Here is a 24,268-nt window from a genome sequence, read left to right as displayed (position 1 = left end):
TGTTCATGGCATGTGTTATGTCATGTTTATGACAGTGTCATGACAGTCTTATTCACCCCCCCTTCAAATAAAGTGTTACTGGATATTTTAATTTAAAAAAAAAAAAACAATTTGAGTTTTTCAAATTAAAATTGTTGTCGATATTCTCTCTGACTCACTATATTGTGCCTCTCTTTATATTTTGTAAATTATAACATACTTTTGAACATCTTTTATTGTTTAGACGTAAAAACAAATAAACATTAAAGATGCAGATTTATGGCATGTTTCCCTCCATGCTGCACTGGTTGGTAAAGGAGAGGACACTTTGAGCACAGGGACAAACAGACGTCTGTTATGTCATTACAAACACTTCCAGTTCTTTAAAAGGAAAAATAAAAAACACATACTGTAAATTAATTCAGAAAACCAACATTAACTGACATTCATTTCTTTCAACATAAATGCCTTCTTTTGAATTTGCTCAATAACATACCGTACCGATTTAGAGAACAATTTACTATACATTCTAACATTTAAAACTCCAGGTTAAATATGACATTTTCAAAAAGATAATCATTGAAATGTCATTCTTTTAAATATCATGATATAAATTTACGTATATCTTGATAATTAAGTTAACCCCAAAAATTTAATTTATGTATCTTCAGCCTGGTGATAAATATTTGTTTGATTACTCAAGAATTTGGCAAACTTCTGATTCCAGATCAAATAACGCAGAAAAACAAAATGCATCTGTTTTCTAAACCCTAATATGAGCCAGTAAACACTGTATGAGTCAACTTCTGCTTTCTTCTGTTCAGATATTTTGATGTTGATATTTTTGCTTTCAGTCTTATTTCACTGTATATTTTTACATTTTCTTTAAGACTTGTCTTCTTTCATCTAGTCCTCTTCATACTTTCCCATTTCTATTTTACTGTTTTTTTGTTATTGCCATTGCTACATAGTTATTGAGTCCACAGCAGTCTTCTTGTTTCTTCTTTTATAAGTCCTTATTTATTTTCTGTTCCTTGTATTTTTAGTTATTTGTTGCTGTTTAATCTGTATTTTAGCCACTTTTTGTTCTCCACAATTTGAATTATTTATCCAGCATCTGTTCATCTGCATTGGTTAAACATATTTAGTTTGTTTTTTGTTTGTTTGCTTTAATGGTAAGAGCTGCTTATATGTAGCAGAAAAAACAAAGAATATTTGCAGACTGAGTTTTTTTATTATTACTGGTTGCAATGCATTTTTACACAATGTTCTGTAGGGAGTTTTATTTAGTTTTGGTTTAAATAAAACAACCCTATTTTTGAGTACTTACTGTGATGATGTGGAATTTATCTCAACGGCATATATTGAGCTGAACTTCAATTAATTTATTTGCAAGAAAAGCTAAATGTACCTATATGTGGTACAAAGACATATGCTGAATTAGTGTTCTTTTGTGTTACTGCATAAAACCACGGCTCTTTCCACGTTAGAAAACAGCCTCAGGGTGGAGTGGAGCAGCCATGGGCAAAGAAAAGAAATATGCTCAGACTAAATGAAAGCACATGTGTTGTTTTAGGTTGATGACAATTTGCAGAAACCTCTTCATGGGTAATAAGGTGCAAAATGTCCTTCATGCCTGCATAATAACATGCTAACAGGGTAATTCATAACCCTGTAGTGATAAAACACATTTAAAATCAAAAGATGTTTCCTTTGCATGTAAGGAGTGTAGACCTTCATCATTAAATAGATCTGTTTTTCTCAGACAAGGGTAAACATGCATAAGTTACCACATAGTTCTTTAATTTTTGAAGTCAGACTAACTTTAGTAACAAAAAAAAGCCAGAGTTGGTTATTTTCATGCAGATACATCTGAAACATTGCTGTATGTTTGTAATGAGCATAATGCAAGTAGGGTGTTATGCTTCATTAATAAACCTACTAATAAGTCACATATTCCTAAATATGAACAGTTCTAAAAGGTAATTACAAAGTACCAGCCAGTGTTGTATTCAAGATTCAAGACCACCTAACCCGAGACCGAGACAAGACCAAGACCAGCTACAGCTACATGACACAATAAAATGTAAAATATGATCAAAATTGCTTTTCAAAATAATCTGAAAGATCCATATTCCCATAAAAACACCTTGATATTAAATACTTAATACATTTTACCAATATTAAATATTCAATTTCTGTGCTACAATGTGTGATGGTCTCGTGCCATCCCTAAAAACATAACGTAGCAGAAACACGTAGTTGATTTTAATCGGTGCGTTTTGCATCCACTAAAAACAAAGATGTTAACAAATAAACTGGACAGAATGCTGCACGTTTAGTGATATTTTCACAGACAAGACAAGACCGAGACCAAATGCGGTCGAGTCCGAGACGAGACCGAGAGCATCAGAAAATGGTCTTAAGACCGGTATCGAGACCAAGACCAACTTCGAGTACCACAACACTGGTACCAGCAGAATATTTTCAGGGGACTTCTGGGCTGTTCATCATCTAAAAGGTTGTTGTTAGTTCCCCAAGGTCCATTAGGTCGTATGGGAATCTGTAGCGTTCGCAGAAGGTTTACGTTGAGCCTGTGAGCCTTGGGTTCGTCCTGCAGCAAGGTTTAAACCTGCAATCTTTACAGAAACGGCATCTAAAGAAATGTCAGGGCCGTTTTGCAGAAGGTTTTTTACAGAGATGTCACTTGTGACTGTCTTTCTGAGAAACCTGATGACCGTTCACTTTACTTTCATCAGAATCAGACATGGTGAATTTGCCTCTAATTGAAAGTTACAAAATATGATGGTTGAAATATTCTGCCTTTAAATTGGACATCGCTTCAAGAAACCGACGAAGCGCAAAGTATTCAGTGGTTAATCAGTATCCCTGGCTACCAGTACAGAATGAAGACAAAAGAACACTCCAAGCAAATCAGGAAAAAGGTTATTGAAAAGTTTGAGTCAGGGGATGGAAACTATGAAATAACTTGGGAGCCGAACACTCCTTAGAGTTCAGTTAAATTCATCTTCAAGAAATGGAAATAATATGTCGGGTGTAAATCTGTCTCCATTATGCCGTTCTCACAGAGTCAGCGTGCAAAAAAGTGAGGATACCTGCTGACGATATCCTGCAGAAAGAGTCACAAGCTTCAGCAGAAGAGAGGGGAGAGACTATTTTATTGGCTCATTTCAAGATATCTTACGAACCACAAGACTTATTTATGAACTAAAATATGAAAGATTGTATAGAATTGCTCACTAATTTACATCGCAGTGCCTTACAGAGGGCATCATCCCATCTGCTCTCTTCAATCTCAATTTTTAAGCAATACCCTGATATGGAAAAAACTGCTTCATATTAAAGTTCATTCTTACTTCCCCATATTGATCCAAACGCTGAGATGCTTGTTTTTTTTGTAGCAAATTCAGTAGCAATTGACTTCCACGCGTTGCTGCATCTGTTTCACAAGACTAGCACTGTTGATCATGTCACTGTAATTGTATCCAATCATGGTGTGCAGCCAAATAAAACCCACTGTGATGCTGACTCCCCTGGCATTCTAAGACGATTTCTGCTGTCAGATATCCCACTGGACGGTTTCCTCTTGTAATTTTACAACGCAGTGAGCTGGGGTGTTTTTCAGATGCTCAGCGGCGTGTTTCCATCACCGCAAAGTCATCATCCAACTATAGACTCTGTGTTGTCATGATGCGATTTCTATCAAGGGCTCTGCGTGCTCGAAACAATACCGGTATCACACGTTCAGATGAGTGGCTCGGCATAAGCAGCAGCGTGAATATGCAAACACACAGAGGCACCGAACAGGTTGCACTGCATCTGTTTCACATGACTGGGCTGAAAATGCTTTATATGTCGAGATTAGCTTTCAACCTCAGTCTGCTGCATCTTATTACACAGCCGCACACTCGTGCACGCACTGGATCTTCTTCTTTGCCACGCTGAGAGATTGTTCTTTATGCTGTTTCAGTTGTTCTTGTACAACAGAGCGTGGATACACAACGGCATCTTTGAAAATGTGTTTGTTTTATCCATCGCATGTCACATCGAGCTCAGAAACACGAGTATAGGACAAAGCAAATATGTTTGTGGGAGGCCACCGAAGCAGCTGCTGCATTACAGCACATAACATAATACATGGTCGGTGTTCATATGTAATATTTGAGTTAACATTGATGTTGTTTACAATAAATATTTTACCCATGCTAGCAAGGTTTAGACACCATTTTTACTTTGCTAACCCTGACGACTGATTAGGTTCACCTATAAAACCTGTTTGTAAAATTTTTGAAATACAGATTTTTTTTCTATTTTATGTATAACTTCATCCTATTTATAGCATAATAACATTTGATTTTAAAAGACATCTGTTGTAAAAGTGTTAGAATGTGTGATAGCACATTCTAACACTTGGAAAAACTTCAGGAAAATACATGTATTTAACAGAGGGAAGAAAAAGTTAAAAGAATAAAGAATAAAGCATGGGACTCACCACATTTTTAATCAGCTGTTGGGGGATTTGAGCTTTCATGCAGACCTTAACAAAACCAGATTTTTCCTCGAGGTCAACTAAGAGTGAGAAGAGAAAACAAAACCAGGTTTTGGTGTTTCAGATGGTTTTTTGCCAGTGGAAAGAAAATAATTGATGCCCCCCAAAAAGTTAAGCCCAAAGCCCAGCCAAAGTCCTGACTTTGATCTGATAGAGAATCTGTGGAGGGAGCTCCACATTAGGGTGATGGCGAGGAGGCCTTCCGATAGCAAAGAATTGAAGCTTATCACCAAAAATAAACTCCAGCGAAAGCGCTCAAAAAGAAGCATTTGGTTGCTTAAACTGTCAGTGAGCCATTTTAAATCTTTTTTTTTTTTTTTTTCAAAACTGCGAATAATTTTGGGAATAACTGTGAGCATCGGATCTGCTTTTGGGGGCGGAGGGGAAACTCACACAGTCGCAGGCTACAAAACTGGAGAGTCTTTGTAAACATCCCACACATCCATGGGAAGAAGACGAAACCAAGAAAGTTACTGAAATTCAAACCAGAGACCTTCTAGTCATCATAACAGAACATTTTGCACTTTTCCTCCCAACTTGAAAATGTATTTGTTTGTGAATTACGAATGTAAAGAGACACCACATTTGTTTCCTTCAAAAATAAGCATATTTCAACATACTATTTAGTTTGTGATGCAGAGTCTGACAGGTTGGGATTCCACCCGCTGATATTAAACCAGATTCCTTTTCAGTATGAAAGCAAAATACCGTCAGACAAGTATTTTCAGACAATGTACAAAACAGCTTTGAGGAATTCTTTTTTTTTTGTTACCTTTTTATGTTGGTTCGACACCCTTCTAATTAATTTACAAATGGAGAAAAAAAAGTGGAACAAAGACAGAATGAGATCTCATTACAGAGAGAAGAGCTGAGGTAGGCACAGGCTGTGAAACAGATGGAGGGGAATGAAATGGGTAAATGTACATAAACACAGAGCTTCTCTGTAAGGGAACTAAGTGATAAAATGCGGATAAAAAGAAGTATGAGACCATTAGCAGGTTTTTATGGTCGGTTCCTAAGACCTAATAATATTTCCCCTCTCCTGTTTCTGCAAAGCACTGCAGGACAAGGTGGAGAGGACAGAGAGAGTCGGTCATGTCGGAGCCGCTCCTGTTTGCGCACTCGGTGGAGATTAGATGGTTGTTTGTGTCTCGGAGGGACCTCATGATGCGTCTGCAGAGCAACAAGGGCACAAAGATAGAGACTTATCTTCACACACTGACTGCGCTGCACACATTACCAGGCACTAAATGATAGCTGGGAACACAAATGCACACTTTGGTTTTGTTTTATTTGAACTCATAAAGATCCTCTCACACCTCCCTGTTTGCCTCAGCCGCCGGTCCTTCCCTTTACCCAAATATTTAGCCTGTCACTTTAAGCCACTCATGTCCATCAGTGTAAAGTTGTTTGCCTTTTTCACGGCCCTGCATCTGCTCTTTTTGGGCTGACTTTCATTTTAAGGTGAATTTTGATACTGAACAAAGACCTATAATTTCTCCCTGGTGTGTGAATTGTTTGTGGAAGAGACAGAGTTGTGTCCTCATTTGAATTTCTGAGAGAAATCAATGAAATGCTCAAGTGCCTGAATAATTTGCACGGGCCTGAGAGAGTGAATCCGGCGTGTCCTCTAAAAGTCTGCATTTGTTGTTCTGTGATACATCTTCATTTTACCAGCTCATTACTTCTGTTACACCCCGCACTGCTTCCTGTATTCTCCTGGTTCTGACGCACCGACAAAGAGGCCAGTGGCTGTTTCTCCTTTCTCTTGCAGTCTTATGTCGAGTTGTTCCACTTACATTAGCCCATTTTATGTTTAATTTATGATTTTGCTGTTTCAGGCGTTTCTTTTGTCACATCAGAAATAATTCCACCCGGTGGGAAACGGTGTCAAGCTTTCGTACAAATGCTGCGGCAGTTGTACTCCAAACTGTGGTCAAATCAACAGAAGGACTTTGAAGACAATCATTTTTCCCTTTCTGTTAAAGCCGTAATGGCTGCCACACAATTTCAGTTAAATAAAATAAAGTAAAAGCCAAGATATGGAGGGAAAAATGCTTGAGAACTGAGAAAATAGTCTAAATTTATGTATTAAAAAAATCTTTGAACTCAAGACGGCACCGGTGCAAAAGTTACAAACATTTTTCTTTATTTCTACCGTTTTCACATCCTTGTCACTTCATTTTTAAAATTACATTTTGACTTTAACATTTATTTCTCTAACTTCATTGTCAAATAGGAATATTACTATGAAAAAATTCCATTTTTTTCCCTTCAAAGCAATCCTAACATTCTGTTTAATGTAGCAGCTCTTGAGATTGTGACACTCTTTTTGTGGGAACTCAATCAAATGGATAACAATAAGTTCCTGCAAAGACCAAAGTTGTTAAATGGCATAATTATATAGAGCAACAATGAACTGTCATGACAAAAACTGCAGGTGTGTTTTCTGAAAGATAAAACATTGTAAACTACTTCAAATATCTTTTTTCCAATTAAATTTAAAATTACACTATTATGGACTGCAAAATAATATTGCAGATTAACATGGCAAACTGCAGATTCTTAGCCCTTCTTCACCACTGTCAGCTCTACTAGCTAAATATCAATGTCTTACCTACAGTTTTATTAGATGTTACACTAGTTAGGGACATACAGTCATGACTCTTCTATCAATTTTTTTTAGTTTCAAAGTTTAAATGACCGGCTTTTGAAACGATGTGTCTCTCCTGAGTTTTTGAAAGCACACAAAACGCATTACACAATGTTCATGTCTTAAGAAAGGAAAAAAAAAAAAACCCTGAAAGATTTGTGAAAAATTAAGCAAACTCTAAACTTTTTATTATAAAAGCGACGTGCTTTCAGTTTATAATGGCTGTTTGTGTAAATCTTGTTTTCCAAAGCACAATACTGCAGCCCATACAGAGGATTCTCATCGCCTCTGCATTTAGAAACAGCATTGAAAAAAATCTGCATCATGTAAAATGTTATATGTTTAAGGTTTAAGGTTTTCTGGTCATGTTTAGCTTATTTCTTGTGCTTCTCTCTTTAATCTGCTAGGCGTGGATATGGCCAACATGAGGTAAGTGTCTTTCTTTTGTTGCTCGTTATAATTGGACATCTTCATGTTTTATTTTCTTCTAGTATCATTCATTTGATGTTTAGTTATCACCCTCTTTGTTCTCTTCTGTTCTTTGTTCTTCTTTTTTGATGCAATAAAGATGAAGTTGCATGTATTTGTGCCTCAATAGCTGACTTTTTTCATATTTTCCTTTTAATCTGAGTTCAAACTGGCTTTGAAAGCGATATTTCTATTGTTTGAGAAAAAAAAAAAAGGTAATAAAGTTATGCCTTCAACTACAATGGCTTGAATGAAATGACAAACAGTCTTCTGAAAATGTTCTGGCTTCCCTGATCAAACTGTTCTTGCAATTTGAAAATAATAAATAGATGAGCAAAGGCAAAAAAAAATTAATTGTATATTTGACATTCAAAGCATAATTATTTTGTATCTGTAGATTTGCAGTGAGATTAGTGCTAAGATCTGGAAGAAGAACAGATCTTAAGAAATTTTTAGCTGAATTGTTAGTCAGGAAACAAACACCCTGTTAGGTTGCAAATTAAAATCTTCATATTTCCCAGATAGGGTGGATGTAGTCTGTGTTACCACACAGGTTAAACAGCAACAAATATGCCTCCAATAAAAGATATTTTAGAGACAGCTGCAAATTCAACAAATACTCATACTAAGGTTTCAAATTGGAAACCTCAGATTAACAATAAATTAACATTTCCATTCAAACAACTCACCAGTGATGTGGATGAAGCAGTCTCTCCTGTTTTGGCAGACATTTATCTGTCTCGATGCACACAGCTTCAATCCTCAGTGCACAGACAACCTGCTGATGTTTTAATCCTAAGCAGTTTGCTGATGCGCAAAGCTAAAGCTAGTGTGCTCACTCTGTATCCTTGACTACTTCCTAATTCGACTTGAAACATAAATTCAGTCTGTGCAGGCAGCAGAAACTGCTGCTTTCTTGCTTAATAAAATTAGATTTTTGCGTAATGATTTTTAGTTTACTGCTAAGTCATTTAGTTTCGCTCTACGCAGATTTGCTAACAAAGATGGCGGTCGGAGAAGTGTACAGAGCTTGACGTTAGGGAGTTGCAGCAGTCCAAAGTGCCGTCACTGTAAAGGATACAGATCTATAAAGATTTGTAGGAATTACTCAGATTATAGTAAAATGTCATCAAGGGACCAATGTTACAAAGTTAAAAAAACAAAAAAAAACAAAACAAAAACAAAGTGGTTTTAATATTTTCTTTGGAAAAAAAGAAATGTTCCTGTTTTGAAAATGTTGTCACATGACTATAAATGAAAACCTAAACACTTCTGATAAATGTTAAAACCGATGGTTATCATAAAGTCTAATATTCTTGTGCCATATAATCTATTTTTTACAATATTAATCTAGAGCAGGAGTGCCAAAGCTCTTTTGGACCTGGAACAAAGTTCAGTGCAGCTTCTAAACATTGCAAAACTGAAATCAGGCATAAAGTCATGAACATTTCTTCCGTCTTTCTTATCATGCTCTGCTCTTTCTTTCCTTCTGAAAGACACAGCAGCTACTACGACCGTCTCTGCTCAGGCCAGAGGTATTCTGTATTTTCTTCATTTTTCCTGCTTGCTACTGTAAACTACTTCTTAGCTTCTTCTGTCTCTCAGTCAGGAGCATGTAAGTGTGATTTGTTGCTAATAACTGGCTTTACATTCAACAGGAGTTATCCATGGAGTCCGGCATCGATCCGGGCCAGGACTACTACACACAAGATTATTACAACTATGACCACGGGTTAGTATATTTTTATTTATTATGCTGCAAAAATGCTTTTTTTGTAGATGGAAATTACATGTTTGAACATGCGTCCTTGTTTTTGGTAGTTTGCTTCAAATTTAAAAATGTGCTAGTAACTAATTCATGAGTTGATGGAGATGTGCATTTCTAACTTTCATTTATAAACAATTGTAATGCCTTGACATCACAAAAAGGACATTTTTAATTTAATTTTTAATATGCTGAGGTATACCTGAAGGGAAGTATGTCAAAAAAAAAATCAGCTTTTATTTGTCATCCCTTTAAATATATTACAAAATCATGTTCAACACTCAGGCATAGTATAAATATTTAATTATATCCGTATCATTGTTTCTTACCACACGCTGGGGATTCATAGTTTCTAGTTCAGCATATAGAAAGAGCAGCCATAAATTGATAGTGAACTTTTATATTTTAAAGTAACTGTGGAAATTGGAGTCTAGAAAATAAAGCCTTCTTAAACAAAAAAATGTGTTTTGAACTCTATGTTAATATTAAGACTGGTGGCACACGGCCTTAGACTCTTTAAATCACACCATTTATTACCGTTGCTGCTTTTGTCCCTTCCCACACGAGCTCATTTTTCAGAAACAAACTTACTTCTATCCAAAGGAAAACTTTTTCCAACTTTAGGACTTTTTTGTTCACTCTTCTTCAGTATCTCAGTTTGTTCTTCAGCAGAGACTTTGTGAAAACAATAACATTGAAACTTACAAGGTTCTTGTTGCTGTTGTTGACTGAGGCTTTGCTAAAAACCAGCACTTTGTTGCTGCCGTACTGAAGCTGGGTACTGGAAGTGTAACCTGAAGGAAACATAAACTATGGCTTAGCTCACAATAGCTGCACTATGTTCTATGTCCAGAATTGTAACATGTTTAGCAAAGATTTATAAAGCCCTGAAGAAAAAATGAGCACGAGAGTCTAACAGTTTCTAAACAGTGATGATTTTTAGTTTGGGACACCAAACTCATGTCTCAGTGTGTAACACAGTCTCCACCTGAAACAACAGTAGTGGGAAACTGACGATGTTTATAGCAATTCATCCAGTAAGGAGAAGCCAGGAGACTGGAGACCTAATAAACCAGCACCCTCCCCAGATATTACAAACGTTGAGCTCACCCCTACCTGTATTTCAAAACAGTTGACAATAATGTTAAATATTTTTGCTGACATTCTGACAGAATTTATGTACATATTGTGATTTCTACTCCAGTTCTGATCAGCATCGTCATTCTAGGGTTCAAATCCACCAGTACATCATTTTCCCAACAGATGTCATCAGAATATTCAACTTTTCTTCTAGCAAGCCATGCAGTGGTTGCGAATTACCAACAGGTTTATTATCTACAATCATATTCAAGAAATAAAATAATGCTGGTTTGTCAGATTAAAAGTTCCTGTTGGAAATTACCTTAAAATAGACGTTAAAGCTTCTTTTAACCTAGATAAAATTACTGTATACATTTTTATTGGTCTTTTGTAAAATTCTAATCTTAAATGTTTTCATTAGCTGTAATCTAACGATGAACAGAAATAAAGACTCGAAAACATCTGCTCAGTGGTTTAGGTGTTGACTCTCTGGCCAGGCTGTTGGTTCGTTTATATTTGGTAACTGTTTGAATAGATGCACATAGTCCTGATAGATATAAAGAAATCATACCCAAAGATGAACCAGACTTGTCAATATTTTCTCTCTTGATTTCTTCTCTAATTTTTTATTCTGTTGTTAGGATAATTTCACACAAGGAAGGTTTGTTTGTTGCCAGTTATTCTCCTGGAAGCGTACAAAGTTATGGCATTATCATCTTTGATTTCCCAAACAGTTTTAAAATATCTTCTGTTATTCTGGCATTGACTTAAAAAAAAATGGTGATCCTAATCGATCTATAAAGAAATGTCTTGTATGGTTTTCTGAGACAATAGCACAAAAAAGAAAAGAAGAAGAACTGAACGTGGGAAGAAGACCGTGCTGTTTTTCCATTCTTTTCAAGGTCACTGCAGAAGGTGATGAGTGTAGATGTTTTCATTGGATGTTTGTCTTTAAATTTCTCATCAAAACTGAAAAGCAGAATTTACTGAAACTTGGTTGTATAGTCAACAGGCAAGGCAGCTATGCATCTGTTTTGTTTCTGTTAATTATGATAACCTTTATTAAATGGTCAGTTGCCATGCCAGAGGAGGATGCGCTCTGATTATCATAATACTGCCTTGCAAAAAAATATCCATAGGCCTTGAGCATTTCCACATTTTTGTCAGATTTCCTACAAGCTCAGGTGCAGCCGCAGGGAAAGGTGCTGGTACTGACCCAGAAGCCCCGATTACAAAAGCACGCCGTATTTTTTTCAAATTTTGTTTCTGAAAAATGTTGGAGGCATCGTATCCTTTTTCTTCACAGCCAACGAGAAAGACTGCATATCTCACTGACCAACATCACCAACATAGTGATGTTGCTGCTTGCAGTGAGACTTCGAAGAAGTTCGTAGTCTGTGATGGAGAATGGACAGTTTTTCTAGACACTACGTTCACTTGCTTTGTTTTGATAAGGTCCCAAAAACACAGCGGTGTTTTATCTAGTGCGCTCACCTGGGCTACACACTGGATAAGGCTGTTATGAGAAGTGAATACATATCAACTCATCATTGATCCAAATCTGACCTTTGGCCAGGACCAGTGGCAGCCGAGCATCAGAGTTCAATGTCTGCACATTATGCAGCTTGACTTTATGTCGGTCACGCAGACGCCACTTTGACATCGAGCTGATTGCATCAGCCGCACACTGTTGGATACTGCCAGTCTTGACACCTGCAAACTGCTTCATGACAGGCTCATAGCAATTCTGAGCCAAAGAAAGTCGATCAATATCATTGTGTGTGTGTGTGTGTGTGTGTGCGTGTGTGTATATTACAGGTTCTTTGATGTTAAAGGAAACAGGAAATACAGTACAGAAGCTTCAGTACGATCTCCACGGCGATTTGATCAAAGTGTTTATGACCAAGTCCAAAGGAGTCTGGCTGCATCCCTCCAAAACGCGTGCTTGATTCTTCCACCTGCCTGCCATCTGCGGTGCTTTCCATCTTTTTCGGCTTCAGACTCCCAGGAACTTGATTTCATGCACTCCAACACACACCTGTGACACACAAGCACTGAAAAGTACACAACAGAAGACGCTCACACACATAACTCCCCCTGTGGCAAACATGTTAATTCACTCATACAGAAGCACTTTCCTGCCTCAACTTTCACAAAAATGCTTGCTCTCTTGCTCTCCCTCTCTCTCACACACACACACACACTTGCTCACGCACACAAAGAGCTAATTCTCTCCACCCAAATTTGCAGCACCGTAGCAGCTAATCAGGCAGCCAGCCGTGGAAGCAGACAATGGGCCAGATGCTGGTGGCTTAGAGCAACATCCACAAACTCATGTCTGACTCTACATGCATACAAGATCAGAACACAAAATCAGACTGTGTAAAAAATGACACCTAATTAGTTTATCTGTTCCCGTGAATAAACGGCGCAGGTAGAACATCCTGCCGAGTATTAAACTGGCTCTCTAGGTAAACAAAACTCTTCCTGTTCACGTTTTTTTATGAGAAGCAAACATATTTGCGGTTCCTCTGGAGGCAATTTAATCTGTTTGGAAACATGATCTTACATCCTGATTCAAAGTCTTTTGTGCTCTATGCTCATCTGCTCCCAAAAAAGATGCAACTTGAATGGGATTTTATGCGAGTCGCACCACTGCCGACTGCCAGTAGCCCAGTTCAGTGTGGATTCGAATCATTTATTGCAAATATCTCCAGTTTTAATAATGTTTATTCAAAAAAAAAAAAAACTTCATGTTACTCGCCACATACTAATAAAATACTCCAAATGATTAGTCAGCAGAACAAAGAATAACTTTTAGGTTCTGCAGGTCTGTCTATAATTTTTTACATTTTTTTATGTATGTACTGTACTGTTTATTTTTGCCATGACATCCGTTTTATTTTTTATCATCAATACTAATTGAGTTTCTAACCATGAGTGAGTTTCCACTAGTGGCGACAAAGCGTCTGCATAGAGTTAGATCATTGGTAACGGTTCTGTCGGGTCGTCACTGCGACATTTAAGCACCACTTACATAACTTATGGAATTTGGCACCTACGCAGTATTTGCATCATCTTAATGTTGCAACACTTATATCGATGAATGTTTCAATTTGACAAAAGTAGTTTGTGGAAAGATTGTGTATGGATAGGATTCACAGGAAGGCAACGTTGGAGTAAATAAAGAAGCACATATTTAAAAAACAAAAAATCGACAGAGTGCAATATTGTCTCCATGCTGGATTACCGAGCTGCATGGTCCAACCTGATGGACCATATTTTCTAGAGATAATTGGTAAAAGGGTAAAAACAAGCAAAAGAAAAAAAAAAAAGCATGCCCTCGGTTATGTGCAATATACTGTATTGCAAGTTATATTGGACTTCTGTGGCTTGAACCATAAAAAACATTATCTCTCTTCTGGCTCCAGCTTCATATTAAATGAGAAATTATGAGGCTGGGGCATCATGTTTGTGTAGCTTGAGGGAAAACAGGAAATTTCTCTACTGCTTCTAGCTTCCATTTAGTTCTGCTGAAGCATCTGTGCTTCAACAGTAAACCTAATTATCAGTGGTCAGAGTCATCTCAGTCAGTGCATGTGTAGATGAGTAGGTTTGTCTTCCCTCTCAGCCAACTGACAAAGGTTGTTGAAGAAGCTGACGGCCAACTCAAGCTTACTGGTTTTAAGCCAAACCCAAAGCTTTCAACATCTTAAAGGGACATCTCCAGTCCAGTCTTTGAGGGTCTCTGACGTATGGGCAATTTAGAGTAAGAGGCGTGTTTTTAAACTGGTGCTCGAGTATCCATAGAGAACGTGAAGGCCGGGTTTCAAACCGTGAGCTAGTTGATGCTAACAACTGTACCATTCTCAAATCCAGTAGAACAACGATCTGCACAGACTGATCTGGTCAGATTATTCAACATTTACAGTTTGACTGTCGAAAAAGTAAAGCAAAGCTACAAACCTACCAAGAAGTTGTTTTTCAGCTACATTTACTGGCGAGGCAAAGAAAAGCATTTACCGATAGGAGCAGCCAGCAGGTGGAAGAAGCTCTTGACCCAACGACTATTTGTTGTGCCCTCCACAATGCTACACTCTGTGAACAAGTGCAAGAAAAAAACTGTAAGAAATCCCATTTTCAGTTTCCTACAAGCGACACAGAGGAAGTAGTAAAGTTGTGGTCGGACAACAGAAAACTAAACTTTTTAGTCTAAATGTAAAAACGCTATGTGTGAAAGACAATACACATCATTGCCATCATGGTCATGTGGTCATGCTTTTCTTCATCAGATACATGGAAACCCTCATTGTTCTGCTTCAGAAAAAGAAATCAATCAATTTAGATTAAAATAATCTCAGTCAAATATAACGACAAGCAAAGCACACGGAAATTATAAACATTTAAAAAAAAATCATAGTTTGAATTTTGTTTTTTTTTTTTAAGAATTTTTTCCTAAAAAGATAAAATGCTGTGGTCTAATTATTTAACATTCACAGGGATGTTATGTTAAGAAGGCTGGAAGTGATTCACAAATGCAAAAATCACCAATAGTGACGCTTGTTCCTTTGACATAGCTGAATGTGATGGTAATGTCACTACTGCCCTCTAGTGGTGACATAGAGTGGAGAGGAGGAATAGTGAAGAAACGGGTAAAATGTGAAATAAAGCAGATCTGTACCAACGAATATTAATATTTTTGTTTTCGCTGGACTTTAGATTTAGTCTGCAAACTCATAATCAGAGATTAGACCGACTAAGACTCACTACATTAGCCTGAGGAAGTAAAACCGTCCGCTTTTTGAATGTGACATTTATCTATTACCTGGTCTTTCTGCTCAAACTCCTTCATTTTTCACTCTTTCCTTTGTTCCTCTCCTCTTTGTGTCTTTTTCCCCCCTCGACCTTCCTCTCCTCTCACCTGCACCCATCTGTCATCCATGTCCCTCTTCCATTTGTTTATTACTTAGCTGCCTAATGTAATACCAGGGCAACTTCTCCCACAGACTGACTGTAAGCTTAGTAATTACACAAGACAACTTCTCCGTTCAACTCCGGTAATGGACTCACAGCAAATTTGTTCAGTTAGTCACACTGCGACATATTGTTTTCAGGAAACCATTTAGTAGAATACTTTTTTCTTTGTTTTGACCCACCGGCTGTCTGAGTTGCTGGCTACAGGGCACGGAGCCCAAGTTGTGATACAGAACAGCTTTCTTGGCCGGGCAGACGTCGGGCAGTGCTCCCAGCAACAGACAACAAAGAGAGGCGTAAGGGGTGGAGGGGATGGGGGGGAATCGATTCCTGCGTCTTCCACAAACAGAATGGCCCCTGGCAACAAAATGCTCCTTCTGTGATTAAGGCAGCTTTGTTTAGGCAAGTCATTAGAGACTGCTTATCATTGTGCTGAGCCACATTGTTGCACTATGTGTCACTTCTCGGATAAGTGACTTCGGATAGAGAAGTGTGCGGTTTTCTTTCAAGCTTCTTTCGCTCCCGTCTCAGCTTCTGATTGGCTGACGTGGCTCAGCATAAAGAGAGAAGTAGAAAAGTATAAGGGCTCCCTGGTTGCTTGTTTGTTTTCTTCTTCTTATCTGCAATACGTCGTTAAATTCCTACTCTGTTTGTGCAGGTACGAGCTTCCTCAGTACGGCAGTCGCAGGAAGCTGATCTCACCCTCCGGTCTTTACGATGAGTACGGAGAGGTTGTGGTCGATGACGACGGCAGCTACTACTACAGCCCACAGGAGTCAGATGGAGAGGTAAGGTCGAAGGGAAGTGGTAAAGCTTTCTTGTTGTGACATTTATTTTATTTTTAATAATTCATGGTCAAATTAGGTGCAAATTAAAACATGATGAATAATAAAAAAAAAAGATTCCTCAGCGAAAGAAACAATTTCATATCCACAAAAGTAAGAAATGACAGAAACTGAGTTAAACAAAGGTGAGAGGGGAAAATGAAGAGCAGCCAAGATGTTAAAATGTTTCCAAAGGTTTGAGTGATTTCAGTTTCTGGTTTTTTTAGACACCAGGAGAGATCAGCTGACACTAATAAAGGTTTCCATTTGTAACATGTTCACCAAACCTTGTGCTTTTCGTTTGCATTACCTCAAATTTTTTACGACTAGCATTAAAAAAATATTAATTTGTCAGTAGCCTTATTGTGTATGAGACTGTAGGTACTCTTGGTTGCCATCTACTGTCCTGGAGGGACAACAGCAGCTGATTAGTTTGCTAATGCTACAGGCAGGCCAGCTCTGTGAAACAATGCATGTAATTTATTGTTTTAGATTTATTGTTTCATGTTTTTGTTTTTTTTTTAACTGGATGAAAAGACAAGACACCAAGATATTAGACGATGTGAATATTTTACTTAGACAGTAAAAATATAAATTAGAGACATACATTTAACAAATATTTTATGTTTATCGTTTTAAAGATAAACATAAAATGTTTATGTAATAAACATAAACATTATGTTTATTACATAATGTGTAATGTAATAATCTCATGACATTGGCTAACATTCTGCAAGTGTGTGTGTGCGCGTGTGTGTGCCTCAGTCATTACCACACACATCAGCCTATGAAGGTGTAATTTGGAACATATTGCCAGGAACAGTGTGGACATAAAGTCCAGGGCTTCTTGTTAAGTTGTCCCTTTTTAATATTCTTCACATGTCCTCTGCTGAGGACAGGTCAGGACTCCAGGCAGACTCCGTCAGAGCACGCTGCCTCTGCAATCATGCATTCGTAATGTGTACAGAATGTGGCTTTGCATTGTGTTGTTGACAAGGTTAGACGAGGTGCAGACAAAGCATCCTTTCTGCAACTTTTAATTGGAACTTGTGGCTGTAGCTCAGTCTTGTTGTGCTTCACAAAGGATTCCCATAGTAATTCCTTGCCCACTAGGTTAAATCAGCTATTGATGAGAGGCTGCTGATGATGCATCAAAGGACATGAGCTACAATTTTGATGATGTTTTCATTCTTTTTGTTCCACAAAGCCTAAATTATCTACCTTCCTAGTGTCTATACTAGGGGGGGCTGACGATCATCTGTTTACTATTGTGTACTTCTGCAGTTTCTGTTGCATCATGCCTGGATTTTCAACCACCTACGTGTTGTGGGTTCTGATATCGGATGTTTTGTGCCACCCGCTCGTGAGTCAGTTCATGGCTAAAACCTTTTGTACCCGCTTTGACAACCAACCAATTAAAGTAATTTTCTACGTAGCCTTCTGTAATGAAAAAGGCATTTGTATGACCTCGATAAATTAACTTATCAGTAAGATGCCCAAAGAGATATTTTGGCTTGATGAGAGGTCGTAATCTGTCATATTTCACAAGAGTCCACTGCCCCAAATGGGATCAAAACCATAATCTATGGTTAAAGAGTTGAATTTGAATGTAACGAAAGGATTGTGTTTAAAATAATAGCAGCATGGAGTTTAATCAGTTGGGTCATTCAGTCTGTGAAAAAAACAGATGGTGTCATAGAGATATAAAAGGATGAGTGCACCAAATGCTGTCCGTGCTGGTTGTAATACATTTATATCCAAGAATCTGAGTCCAGTTACTGTTAACTTGTGGATTAAAATACTAACTGAAAACAGGGGAGAACATATAAAAAATACAGACTTTCACAGGGTGCACCACTAAAGCGACCTAATTTATTTATTTTTTAAAAATTTAAGTCAAACCACAACCATTCCAATGGATTTAAAGAATATCTAAAATGACTTGGAGTCAGTCAATGATTTCTACTGCTACCTGGAAGTTGTGACAGTTTGCAGAAGAGCACATTGACTGGCCTAAGGAAAATAGTGCATCATTTTAAGGACAGGTGACGTACAGATGGTTAATAGAGGTTGCAGATTTTCATCAAACAATGAATTCAAGACATGGTACACTGTGACGCATGGTTAAAGCATCATGCTAGTGGGACGTTTCTTTTACTTGATGCTATTTACTGTAACACAAATTTCAAAATACCTTCAAAAGTCATGTGCTGGAGAGGTAATTTCCCTGAAATTGGTGTTTCTGTGAGAAAACAACCTCAAGCTCGCCTGTAATTGAGCAGCAGTTATGGAGCACAGCAGCCCAATCCACCCAAATGATTTTCATCATTTTGAAATTTCATACATTCTTCCTCGTGTTTTGTTTGGAGCTGAATGTGCAGAGCTCCTAATGTGCTTGCATTTTCAAAAATAGAAGCTTTTATTAGGACTCCAGGCTTTTCTCCCTTTGTTTAAACATACTGCTGTTATCTGAACAGAACCCTTCCAAAGTGGAAGTTCACAGTGATAAAACGACAACTGCTTGCTAGAAAATGGTTGAACTGATCAGGATTCCTATTAGGCAGTGCTTTTGAAACAAACCAGGATTACAAACACCAGTTTAAAATACAATCAGTGCAAATTATTACTGAAGTTACTTACTTGCTCCATTGCTACTGAAATGTTCTGCAAGTCCGAAGTGGAGGAATGAATGCATACTGTTAAAGTCCCACTAAAGCAGTCAGTGGGGGGACATTTAAAAAGCTGAAACAAGGCAGCAGAGCAGAGATATCACCATCGGGTTCATCATCCAGACAGGTTAAATTGTCTAGAAGAACCTTTTTAGTTCCTGGGATCAAAAGCAGAGGATTAAAGTTGACAGGATCTGAATCAGCAGAGCGTTGCTATTTTTGGGAGGAAACATCCATAGCAAAGCATTTTGGAAGAACAAAAAGCCAGTGGGGAAAACTTTGCATTTAGACGAGCACAGTTGAAAAGTTGAGCACAAACTAAAAGTTTGTAAAAACCCTCTCACACTGAGGCATTTCCACAGCATTCTGATCAAACAGGTGAGTTTAAAATCCACTCGCTTTCTTGTTCTGGACGTAGCGGTGAGTTGTTCTTTTATTCATGTTTGCAGCACCGACAATGAACCTGGATTTTCTTCAAATATTAACCACTATGTCAGGCAGCTTGAAAGGAGGGGATGTGCAATATTTTGGAAAGATTAAAGCAAAAAACAAAACAAAAAAATTGTATTAGATTCTGCTTGTTTTTGTCTCTAAAAAAAAGTTTTGTCTTTGATGGTGCTTTTAATTAAATGAAGTTTTTTTTTTTAGTAAAAGTAAAAAGCAATAATCCCAATATGTATCATCACAATGACAGGTGAGGAGACAGTTTCAAGGCAACAGATTAGACACTCAGACTGGCCACCAAAATTCCCATCCTCCACCTGTTCAACCTCCGAGAAAAACCCCGGGAGCCCCAGGACCCCCAGGAGCTGAGGGTGACAGAAAACAACAGGACGGTGGAAAGCTGAAAGGCTCAAGCACAGCTGCCAGGCTAAAGGCCGTGATGGGAATGAACACGTCTGCTCCACCTCCGGCCATCCACTTACCATGGAACAAAGCCAGAGTGGGACCCATGGAAGTCGGAAAGGAGGGAGAAGATGTCTGCCCGGGGAATCGGGAGGCAGGGAAGTCGGAAAATAAAAAGGGAGGAAAGAGCGAGGCAGTGGAAAGGAGTTTGAAAAAAGAGCAGAGAGGAGAGCTGGGAAGTTGGGGAAGAGACAGCAGACACAGCATGACTAACGGTTGGATGAAAAATTCAGCAGTGCAAGGAGGAGGCAACCGGCCAGAGCATGGGAGAGAGCTCCCAGGCCTGGTGGGGCTGGACGGGAGCTTGGTCATCGATGGGAGTTACTTCCAGACGTTCACCGGAGCAAGTATGCCTGCACCAGCAAAACAAAGGCTGGACGAGGCCTTTGGTCTTATCTCCTTAGCCAGAAGGATGCAAGAGCCCACCAGGGTGGGCGATGAACACTGGAGCGACAGGAAAAGCAGGGAGACGTACGGCTCTGTAGGAGATATGAGCGTTTCGGCAGCCGTGGCTGCCAGGAGACGCACAGCGAGGCGGTGGGAGGGAGAGAAGGAGAGCAGGGGCAGCATGACCGAACAAAGTGACTCGGAAACAGGCAGCGGCAGCCGAGAGTCTCCGTCTGAATTCAGCCCGTCTGACAGGAGCAGCCCAACCTCATCGGCGACGGCGGAAACCGAAACCAACGAGTCGGACTTGGAAACGGAGAGCGATGACGAGAGTCGGGACGAGGAGGAGTCCGATTCTTACGAGGAGTCTGGAACCGAGAGTGAAGGCGAGGAGGAAGAATCAGGCAGTGAAAGGTCAAAAGGTCAAAGATACGCCTCAAAAAGTAGCAAACACAGAAACGTCAGCACCGACTCTAAAAGGGATTCAAGTTCCACAGCGCCAAGGCCCAAAACGTTGAGAAACTCTCGTTCTTCTAAAAGGTCCGGACGAGAGAGCGAAGAAAACAGTGAGGAAGAGGAAGGGAGGGGAGGCGACGTCAGACTGAGAAAGTCCGCAGCCGGCAGGCGAAATTCAAACCACATCGGCTCAGGTGTGATGGACGCCTCGGACGATTTGTCGCCCATTATGGAAGACACAGAAGAGGACGAGAAGAGCAGCAGCCAAAGTGGAGGAGGAAGACACAAAGAGGAGGATGAAGTTTGGGGAAATGAATCGGCTGTTTGAAATGCCAATCAGGCCTGAGCCCCCCTCCTGAGATGAAACGCTCCGCCACTAAGTAAGGACCCGGTGAGAAGGCCTGCTGTGGGTGTGCAGTTCTTACCTGAGTGGAATCTGCTGCTGTAATCTGTCCTCCACGCCTGCTGTGATTTACGCTCACAGTAGCTTTAATTTCTAGCATGTCCTCTGCTGCACTGCCAACTGTCTGTTATCTGCTACTCTCTATCTTTTATATCTCCTTGTGACTTTAAACTCCCTTTCTCCAATCAGCTTTTTTTTTAATACAAAAAAAATCTGTGTCAGGTTAACATCCGTATTTGACAACCTGTCGTTCCGGTACAAAAAGCTCTGCTGCTATCCGAACAAGCCTCGGCGGTAGCTGCTGCAGCTCATACATTGTTATTCACTGATCTCTCTTTGTAGCAGAGTTTTTCTCATTCGTCATCTCTCCTTCTGCGTGCGTCATTCTCCCGGGATCAGTCCGCTCTCCCCACATCTGTTATCTGCAGGGCGAAGAGATGCTGCCACTGTAGAGAGAAACAGAACATATTCCTTCTCGCATGCTATCAAGGTTAAGTGGAAAAACTGTGAGGGGTTGCACAGTGTGAAAGCAGATTGGATTTATTTTTCACAAGTCTTTTTCATCCTGCATAGTGTTTGGCTGCGTGCGTGTGTGTGTGTGTGTGTGTGTGTGCAGAGAGCAGCACTGCTGGCTCTAAGCTTCAACAGCAAGAAGGATAAAATGTTAACATCTTTTATATGTCATATTCTCAAAGCGATTATGTCTGTGCTTTATTATAATTAAAACTTAAGCAGCAGATTAATGAAAGGCTGCTTTAAAATGCTCAGAATCACTTTATGAGCCGCAGTGGAAAAAAAGTTATGCGTTCGGAGAATGGAAATACTTGAATTGGCAGATATTGACAAATCCATTTGGTGCAACGAGTCCCTTAGTGGGAGATTTCATTTAAAAACGAAAGGAAAAAAAAATCTCACTATCTGGTATCGACTGATCATCCTGTTATTGATTGTGGATTAAAAAAAATGATCCATTGTTTATACTGCAGCTCTCCTTTCAGATGTAATCTATCACTTTGTTTGCATATTTTCCAAAACAAAAACATAATTTTGTTGTAAAATGACACAAAAAGTAATTGAATTAAAAGCAGAAAGAGTTACACTGTACATCAGTGTAACAACCAGAACATTAACCATTTGAAGCTACAATTTCAATGGCCTTATTTCCTGGCTGTAAAAACACAAAGACGGACGCACCAGGTGGATTGTTTCTCTCTCCAAACTCCACTCCTCAAAGACGCAAAAAAAACAGATTTCTTTCATCAACGAGCCATTTGACTTAACAATAGTTTGTGATTTTGATTTAAAAGTTAAATTGTGTCTTCCCTCCAGCCTGGCGGTAGAAAGCGGCGGATCAAGTTGATGGTTGACCGAGAGTACGAGACCAGCTCCACCGGTGAGGAGAGCGTGCCAGAGACCCAACGCAGCCGTTTATCCGCCACGCACAACAGCCACGTCAACGTCAACGGTGGGATCTATGTGGCCCAGAACGGCTCCATCGTACGCACCCGACGATCGGTCAACGCTTCGGGTCCTTCCCAGAGCGCCAGCTCCGCAAAGAACAATCTAAAACCAAGCTCTCCCATCTTCAGCTCACGGCTGGCCAAGCACTTTAAAAAACTGGACAAAATGGCTGCCACGCTGGAGGAGAGAGTGCCCCTGAACACCACCAAGACGCAAGCGGGAGAGGGGCGCCACACACTGAGCACTTTTCAGAGCTGCAGACGGGCCGCCTCGGCAACGGCCGCCTCCTCTTTCTCCAGCTCTCACAAAATGCTGAATGTGTTAAACACTCGACAGTCCAGCGTGTCCTTGGGGTCAACCAGCACCAACAACACAGGCCCCGAAAGCGCAATGTCTAAACCCGACGTGCTCCCGGCGGCGCCGGCTGTCGCAGAGCAGCAGCCCGAGAGCGCGTCGGAGCAAGACGGGCCAGCAGAGGGCGAGCTCGAGTCAAAGGTGGACGGAAGCGGCAGCCTTGATGCCGTTTCCAGGGAACCTCTGGAGTGCCCGAGTGACAGAACACAGTCGGATGAGGAGGAGCTGTGGATGGGCCCCTGGAACAGCCTTCACATACCCATGACCAAACTCTGAGTTCAACGCCACTGTGCTCGCTCCTTATTGCCAAGTCCATTTAATGTTTTCAGTATGTTTTCTTTTCGTTCTCCGTGAAACTAACGGAGATGCTCCAGTACAGCAAAAATATATATCGATTGGTTTATACTAGCTAAAAATGACTTGACATTCAAATCACATGAAACTAATTATTTTTTCTTTTAATTTATGTCCAGTGAGATGGGGTTTAATTTGCCATCTGCAGGTTCAGCAGTAAATTGTCTGTTTTGTAATTTCTGTGTTTCAATCTGTGCATCTCCTCAGCCTTGCTGATCTGAGAGCTGCAGCACCTTCAGAAAACTGGACCTACAGTGGTAACACGCATTACTTTAAGAGTGAGGGGATGAAAACTTGACTCTTTTTAATGGCCCTTTAAGCGACTGGTGTCTGTATGGAACTGTGCTTGTTTCATTCAGGTTTATGGCCAATGGTGCAACTCGACGTAAATTTGCCTGATGCATTTCATTGACACATGCAGTCTTGTATTGTTCACACTTGCCTTTTTATTCTTGTCAAGCTGCTTGGCAGACTCGATCCAAATAAAGTTTCAATCTCTTGGAAAATGAATTTGTGGCTGTGGCTGCTGCTGCTGCGGTGCTGCACAAATGAGTGTTTCTGCAGAAGACATTACAACTAATGCCCACCATTAAAAGAACTAACATACTGAGGAAGAAAAATAATACAGAATCTATTTCTAATAAGTGCAAAAATGAATTATGTCTTCTACATGCTGTTGATTATTTACAATTAAAGTGGAAATTATTTTGAGATCAGTGAGATGCTGGCAGTTCAACCTTTCATGCAGAAAAGCAAACAAGCAGATACAAATTGCAGTAAGTTATAACTTTAATGTGGATACATCATGTTTTTAAATCCTTTTCACATTTACATAATTCAACTGTGGTCTATATAAAGTGGAACTACAGTGCCTTGGTCTTAAATCCTTGACATTGTAGCTCCACTGCTACAACATCCAAGAGCAACTAATGTTGGTGCTGTCTCTTTAAATGCAAATGAAGCAC

The 24,268-nt window shown here is 39.5% G+C and overlaps 1 protein-coding gene across 3 annotated transcripts in view; it reads left to right on the top strand.

Moving 5' to 3' along the window:
* Window positions 1-23,813, top strand: part of LOC103151212 (protocadherin-15-like) — a 196,638-nt gene extending 172,825 nt beyond the window's left edge. Inside the window, exons 35-40 of one of the 3 annotated variants that reach the window (XM_016681249.1) lie at window positions 7,610-7,631; window positions 9,167-9,205; window positions 9,329-9,402; window positions 16,148-16,277; window positions 19,677-20,708; window positions 22,464-23,813. In XM_016681249.1, coding sequence (XP_016536735.1) covers window positions 7,610-7,631; window positions 9,167-9,205; window positions 9,329-9,402; window positions 16,148-16,277; window positions 19,677-20,708; window positions 22,464-23,225 — 2,059 coding nt within the window. In that variant the 3' untranslated portion in view covers window positions 23,226-23,813. The remainder of the gene's footprint in view (window positions 1-7,609; window positions 7,632-9,166; window positions 9,206-9,328; window positions 9,403-16,147; window positions 16,278-19,676; window positions 20,709-22,463) is intronic. The other 2 variants (XM_016681247.1, XM_016681248.1) reach the window with 2 other exon arrangements.
* The last annotated feature ends 455 nt before the right edge of the window (window positions 23,814-24,268 follow it).

Source organism: Poecilia formosa, unplaced genomic scaffold, assembly GCF_000485575.1.
Source record: "Poecilia formosa unplaced genomic scaffold, Poecilia_formosa-5.1.2 Scaffold274, whole genome shotgun sequence".
Taxonomy (NCBI): domain Eukaryota; kingdom Metazoa; phylum Chordata; class Actinopteri; order Cyprinodontiformes; family Poeciliidae; genus Poecilia; species Poecilia formosa.
The sequence above is the reverse complement of the archived record's forward strand: the minus strand, read 5'-3'. Positions and strand labels throughout refer to the sequence as shown.